The sequence below is a fragment of the Melospiza georgiana genome, chromosome 1 (assembly GCF_028018845.1).
Source record: "Melospiza georgiana isolate bMelGeo1 chromosome 1, bMelGeo1.pri, whole genome shotgun sequence".
Lineage (NCBI taxonomy): Eukaryota > Metazoa > Chordata > Aves > Passeriformes > Passerellidae > Melospiza > Melospiza georgiana.
This window is the reverse complement of record NC_080430.1, coordinates 95,350,853-95,358,323: the sequence shown is the minus strand read 5'-3', so window position 1 is coordinate 95,358,323 and position 7,471 is coordinate 95,350,853. Positions and strand designations below refer to the sequence as shown.

Genomic DNA, 7,471 nt, shown 5'->3' with positions numbered 1-7,471 from the left:
CATCTTTTACCTAATTTATTTAATTTTCAGTTTTTTCCAATTCCAAACGAAAGCTAAATACAAGTTTTAAACAGGTAAGCACTAGTTTTATCCAAAGGGAGTAGGCTTATGACGTTTTACTCCGGTAAAGTACTCAACCCTTAAGCAGAGCCTTCTTTGTCATCAAAACTATACAGTAGTCTTCCTTTTATCATTGCACAATCTTAAAATGTTCTGTCAGAACCAACTTTTGACACTCCAAACACTATTTTACATTGGTTTATAATGTCTATTCCAAAAGAAAGAAAAAAAAACAACCTCAATGGGTTTTCTGTAAGAAATGTTTTAGAAACCAGTATTTCCTGCACAGTTCACCTGCAAGTTTACAAGTCTCAACTCTCAAGAAAAAATAATCCTCTACCAACATTGTTTCTGCAGCTATTATTTTACCTTTTTGGAGCTGCTTTAGCAACTTCAGACTCCAGGTCTGCCTCATCTGTATAAATGCATAAGAAAGAATACCTTCATACAGTTATACAGCAACTTGGGGAAAGAGATCCAAAACAAAAGTGCCAGTAAACTTAAGACATGGCCCAGCAAAATAAAAGAGGCAAAAAATGCCTATACATTAAATGAGATGCTTTTTTTTTTTTTTAGGAAGATTTCTTTCCCACACTTACTTGCTATTGTAATAGCCACTTCTTCGTTCATTAGAATGAATGATAGTGCTCGTCTATACAATCATGAACAGCAAAGCTATAAGGCTTTTATACCCGTTACATTCACTTCTCACCCTCAAATACTGATGGTTAACATTAGAGATGTTAGGGGGCATGACCAGCACAAATGGGAACACCACCACAAATGATCACCTTGTGCTTTCAGATACATTTGTTTCAATGTACAGTCCCTTCATTTCACATATCAGTAAGATGCTGATGCAGTGCAGAAGTGTGCAGAGCATCCTCTCTTTCACAAGGTCCATGCAGAAAACATCTAAAAAAAAATTGCAAAGTTCTGAGATACAAATGATTAAAAAAATCCAGGATGATCAAGTTTCACAATGTATAGTGTTCTGAACATGAGTCCATTTTCTTCTAAATTCTGAAAGAATGAAGTGGTGAGGAAAGTGAAAATCCACTGCTGCATTCTGTGATCTTCCCCATTTTGCTGGCCAGTACCTTACTCTGGCATGTAGGGACGGAGGTGATCCTCTATGGTACCAACCGTCCAGTGAGTGAGCTGCTCCTGTGGCAGGTACAGGCAGATGCTGCATAACTTGAAGATTGTAGCTTTGTTTTTTGGAGTCTAGAGGCAAAGAAAACACAAAGAAAAGGTATTAAGCCTATAAGTTAACTCAGGACTAGTAGGCAGATCCCCAAAGACATTTAAAATTCACTACTTCATACACAAAAACAGAGCTTAAAATTAGTCTGCAAATTCTAATGCATAAGATGTTTTCACTATTTTTCACTTGAATTATTTCCATATTGTCACCCAAACCAAACCAATGCTTTAATTTTTCTTAAACACAGGTCTATTTCAGAACTTCTTAGATTTTTAATACAAGAACATTATGTGTTCTTGTTCTATGTGAACACGTGTGTCCCATAGTTAGTTTTTGCACGTGTGAGTCCTATTTATAGCGGAAGTTTCCCCCGAAACTGCCAAAATGCAATCATGAACGCATGATCAGTTTTTCTACTTGAGTACCTTGCAGCAAAATCACTGATGTTCCCAAGAAGAAAAAGCTTTTTGTGATTAAAATACACCTGTTAAAACAAGGACAAAAGAAGCTCACCTGCAAGTGCTGTCTGTCAATGAAGAGAAACACTGACTGGTTAGGGTTGTTGACAACAATTCCAGTCTTGTCCTTTCGGCTCAGAACATGCAGAAACTGTTTTTCATAGTCACCATGATGAAATTCAAATTTGGCCTACATGGTGTGAGGGAGGGAAATAAAATATTTTTCAAGACAAAGCTCACATGTAACCCATTAATCTTCTTCAGTCTGGGGCTTTACAACCACTTTTTCTTTCCTTTTCTGACCTATTCTGAAAAGAAGAAACTGAGGACCATGGCAGTGTCTTGACACAATTTAAAGAATCCTCAAATTTCATTCTGTCAACAATGACATCAGCCATTGCAATGACATATTAACAACCCAAAGGTACAACTTTATCTGCAGCATATATAAAACACAATTTACCTTCCTATGGCAGAAGATCCCTGTGCAACAATTTATAATGCGAAGGTTCCATCCATCTCACTCTTCCATCTAATCAAATACAGCAACTTGGAATACTGACAAAACCTTAACAACACTATCACATTTAGACGAAGACTGGATGGTACTAAGAGGCACATCTAATCCACTCCTACAAACACAAACACACTGAATGCATTTATACATACGTGTCATTTGCAAAGGCCCTTTGGAAACTTACATTTTGGAAGGGCTAATATGACAGTGCATAAAGACAGGAGTCAGAATTTGGCATTCAGAACACTGAGTGCTTTATAAATAAAAGCAGACAGCATATTTTTCTAACATCCACAGAACTTGCATACCTTATCAACTTAGTGGTTAAAGAGGACACTCCCTCCAGGAACAAGTTAGTTACTGAAGTCAAAACCCAAAACCAAATACCTGAACAGGCCTAAAGGGTTCCTCAGACCCCTTCCACCGGGAGAACAGGAGACAGACTATCTTCTCAATATCATTACGAGGCCATAGAATGAAGTCCATCTCCTGGGTACAGCCGATTACATCCTGTAAGCAACAAAGTTCTTTAGTTACATTCCCTCCAACTGTCAAAGATACAGATAAGCAACTTATCTATACAGGCACATACTTGAGAGGTGATACTTGTACAACATTTGTTTGATTTTCCATTTGCATTACTCATACCACAGCTGAAGTCTTTCTTGCATGTCACTGAATTTAGTATCATTACCCACTTAATATAAACTACACCTGTAAGAAAACATTAGCAAAGACTGTCTGTCTTCCAACATTCATAAAGCAACATCCCTTAGATACACAGCAGGAGCTGTTTCAAGAACTATTAACACATGCCTTCCAAAGGACAAAGACAGCAGGATGATACAATTCCCATGGCACATTTCTGAATGAAACAAATGAAAGGTAAAATTTAAGAACTACATATTTAAACAGTCAAACCAGACCACATAAACACAGGCCCACAGAGCCCTCATGCAGCAAATGAGAAAACAAAAAGGCAGGATTAGCCTTAGGATTCCCAAGGAAAAGCACAACTCAGCGAGGATAAAAAGGAGCCTTACCCTGCGCATGGACTGGTAGCGGGGTGCATGGAGCTGTACTACATCCTTCTGCAGTAGCTCTAAGGAACTTTCCAAAGAATAGCTGGAATCCCGCACACCTTTCAGGATATTTTCTTCATAGTTATTGGTCATGACTGGTATCACTTCAGACACTTCAAAAAGCGCTGACTTCTTCTTCTAAAAAAAGCACAGATTACATTAAGATTACAATCCTTTTTAGGAAATCATAGGTAACAGTCTATTTCAGGATTTGTGATTTTCTGTAAAATGTATAAAATACACATCACACAGACTAGGACTTTGACATAAATCACTCTAAAATTCACATGCAAAAAAGTTCATAAATTAAACAGAATCAGACTGACAACTTCTATAAAAGCTGAACAGATTTTTGTAGTCTCCAAAAATGCAGATTTACATATCAATCTTAAAAACACTAAGATTCTATATAAACATTAACAGAATTACTCCTTTAAGTAGAATATACAACTCTGGGATGACCAAGAACTTCTGCAAGCTTCTCTCTGAAAATCAGGTAACACCTTTTTTCTCCTTTTCAATTTTTGACAGTTTGCCTTTTATGAAAAGTGAAATCTTTCAATGCCACATTTGGTGACAGCAGGTGACTGAGATCCCATCTGAAGTTAGCTATAATCTTCTCAAAGGAGAACTATTTTCATTTGCTATGTAACTTTTATACTCACTACAAATGTTTCAGCATCTCTCAAGCAAGGCCAAAACATTATGAGAATGTAAAATCTCTAAAGTTTATGTCTGTTTCTAACAGCTTTCTTACAGTGCACTGGAAGTCCTGACCTACTTGAGAGACAAAGTGCAGCTCACCAAATAATGCTCCCCTTCCCTTCCCCCCTATCAGAACACAGGTAACTATTTGCTGACCATGCTGACTTGAGCAATTCTCCTACTTTAAGCAAAATGGTATGGGATGGACATCTTCATTTCACTGAGATGTAAGCAAATATAACAGGATTTAAAACAGGCATTTGCCATGAATTTTCTACCAAAAAGTAGTATCAATGTCCAACTAAAAGAGTTACAGCTGTGTCATCTAAGAAAAATCTAATTGTTGCCACTGTTTAAACATTCATTTTTGTTACTATTACACAGCACCCAGAAATTATACCCCAATAAAAACAATCCCTGCTTGCACTAGAACTGACAAGAGCAAACTGAATTCAGAAATTTTAAAGAAGCTTTTCAAGGAAAAGCGAAATCTATACATTTGAAGAGATTAAACAATTTCAGAGCTCATCTACATGCATTGTGTACTCTGTTGCCATTTGCTTCTACCTTAACTTCCTCATCATGTGTTCAGCATACTCAATTCCTCCCTCTAAGTACCCACTTCCCTTGACGTTCTGTGGATAAAAACTCTCCCACAACTGCGGGTCTATAGCTGGCTTTAGAAAGACGCAGCTCCCCACCCAGATGTGCGGAACTCAGCAGCAGAGGCGGCAGCCAAGCAAATGAAGATTTTCTCTCTGCCCTCCCCACTCCCTTTCAAGATGACAGCAGCAGTCCCTGCGCACATGTGCCTGCGCACTTGGGCCATTTCCACATCCCATCCTGCGACTCCTCCCTTCAGCTTTCACCAGATAAACACACTCGGCCATGGCCCCAGCCAGACTGCCTGCACAGCCCAACTGCTCAGAGCCAGCAATGGGGCAGGACAGACCCCAACTAGGCTCAACGATTCAGTGTTAACTTTGAAAAACATCTACCCAATACAGGAGTTACTAAGTAACCATTTAAAGAGGCACTGGAACCCTCCTTCTGCCTTACAAAACCCCAAGAGCCAAAATGACAAATATGAACTGAGTATGACAGCAATTTAAAATAAAATCAAGGGACTCTGTTAAGGATAAAACATTTGATGCAATCAGGCAGTAAGACTTTGCACAGAACACTTAAAACGCAACAAACACACAGACACACTTTAAAACCAAGTTACCTTGTCTTTGAACACAAAGGCAATGTACATCTTGAAGTCAAACTGGTCAGCTAAAGATTCTTTTTTCTTTCTAAGCTGAGCACGAAGTCTGTTCAGAGCTTGTTTCTTCCGGGAGTTTGGGTCCCCCATTTTGTAATATAGGTGGTACTAAAGCCTTTGGAAACTGTCGCTAAACTATGGGCACCTTTTCGTAAGACTTAAGTACAACAGAAACAAGTCGTTTGATTCCTGCTAATACAACTGAATAGATCAAACGCTAATGTAACCCAGAACCGCACCTCAGGCAATATTTTACGAGAATGTCATATTCGAGGGGTCAAGAAACAAAGAAAGTAGTTGTCCAGCCATGGCTGGACAAGAGGTTTTACAATGAATCAAGAAAAAAACCCCAAAGAATTTCGAAGAGAAAAATTTGAACAGTTTAGCTGCAGGAATAAGTGGGAAAGAATGAAGGAGAAAAAAAAAGAAAACAAACCCCAAACAAATCTTATCACAATTTATGTGTACAATAAAAAGCAACTGGCACAAGCCCAATCCATGGGGGGGTACTTTTGCTCTGCTTACAAAAAAAAAACCCGAAGCTGAAATTACAAACTGCGTTCTACCCCAGCCAGATTCATGACTCTACTGATTATTATTCTCAGCCTTCCACTATTGCTATGTTGCCTGTCTTTTTCTTTAGAATTATTACACTTGGTGGAGAGCAGAGAAAAGGGTGCAAAGGAGGAGTGCACAACCCGGGAAGTATGACATTTCTCTGCCGCCAACAACAACAAAATCAACTACAGACAACACAGCGCTGGTTTGCAGGGGAGCAAAGAGAAAAGACAGCGGAGTCATTTCTAACTTCATCCTGCTCATCACTACCCTGAGGCTACTGCTGCCCAAGAGGAGAGGGATCATGATGGCCATTGACAAGGGGCGGGCAGGGATTCTGAAGGACAGTATTATCTCACCGAGAGACTTAAAACCTGAATCAGTGCCCCAAGCCCGGGCTTGCTCCCCAGCAGTGGGAGCGCCCTACATCCCCCGACGCCTCATACACTCCCTGGGCTGCTGATCCCCCGGGGATCCTTCCCTTTCTCTCTCTCTCTGCTGCGAGCACGGTCAGCCGAGGCCGTGCATGGCCGGCGCTCTTGGATTCCCTTCGGCTTCTCAGTGCGCGCAGGGCGGCCGCGCCCGGGGCAGCGGGACACCCACAGCAGCACCGCCTCTCTCCCCTCTCACTTCATGGCCACGACTCGGAAAACATGGAGTGCGTTCCGCTCCTGCTTTTCGGTGACTGATTTTTTTGCGAGGTTTCTGTTTGCTTTTTTTTTTTTTCTAATTGCAACCTAGGTTGCAATTATAAACCTCTAAATCACCCTCCCCCGAAAAAAAAAAGCAAATCCCCAATTATCAGGTTATTTTCTTCCTCTCTCCAGGCATTTTTCCCCCTCGCCAGGTGTTTGATTAGTCGGGGTTAAAAAGTTTTTAAAAAGTTAAAAATTCGTCGGACCGGGTTAAGAAGAGGAGAGGGCAAAAAAGTATTTCTCCTCTTCTCTCCCTGGAGAGAAAGGAACAAAAAACCAAAGGAAAACAAAAACAAACAAAAAAAAGAAACCCCTCCCAAAGCTTCCCCCCGAGTTAAGCAAGAGACTGAGAGGCTCCGACGAGAGCCCGGGACCGTGGCCCGCTCGCTACCCGCAGCCGGCGGGCGCAGGAGGAGCAGTGGCGGAGGAGGTGGCGGCGGTGCTGGCAGCACGGAGAGGAGCCATGTCAAGATAAAGCCACGAAGCCGCGGAGCCCCCCCATCCCTGCCGCAGGGGACACGGTGACCGGGCCGCCCGCTCTGCCGCTGCTCGGCCCCGACCTGGTCCCCATAGTCTAGCTCAGCGCCCCGGGGCCGGGGAGTGGGGAAATGGTGGCGGAGAGAGAAGGAGAAGGAAGAGGCGACGGCGGCGGAAGGAGGAGGAGGAGGAAGAGGACGCTGTCCCTGCGCTAGCGGCTCCTACGGAGGAGGGCGGCGGGCATAGAGAGATCCCGGAGCGGCGTCGGAACAGGACCGGGACGGCCGGGAAGAATGATGAGAGGGCTGAGGAGAGCCTCTTTTCGCCCAGGCGGTCCCGGGACGTCCTCGAAGGCGACGGCAGGAGCGGGCAGGAGGGAGCGGGAGTGCCTGTGCCTCGGCACGGAGCGAGCGCGGAGTGCAGCTGCGCAGCCACCACGGACCCC

The 7,471-nt window shown here is 42.5% G+C and overlaps 1 protein-coding gene across 1 annotated transcript; it reads right to left on the bottom strand.

The window, feature by feature from the left end:
- On the bottom strand, positions 1-7,471 carry C1H6orf62 (chromosome 1 C6orf62 homolog). The gene is made up of 5 exons (XM_058034855.1): positions 5,258-7,471; positions 3,286-3,462; positions 2,630-2,752; positions 1,781-1,915; positions 1-1,287 (listed from the first exon to the last, which is right to left on the bottom strand). Exons 1-5 carry the CDS (start codon positions 5,384-5,386, stop codon positions 1,162-1,164), a joined length of 690 nt encoding a protein of 229 aa, XP_057890838.1. The 5' UTR covers positions 5,387-7,471; the 3' UTR covers positions 1-1,161.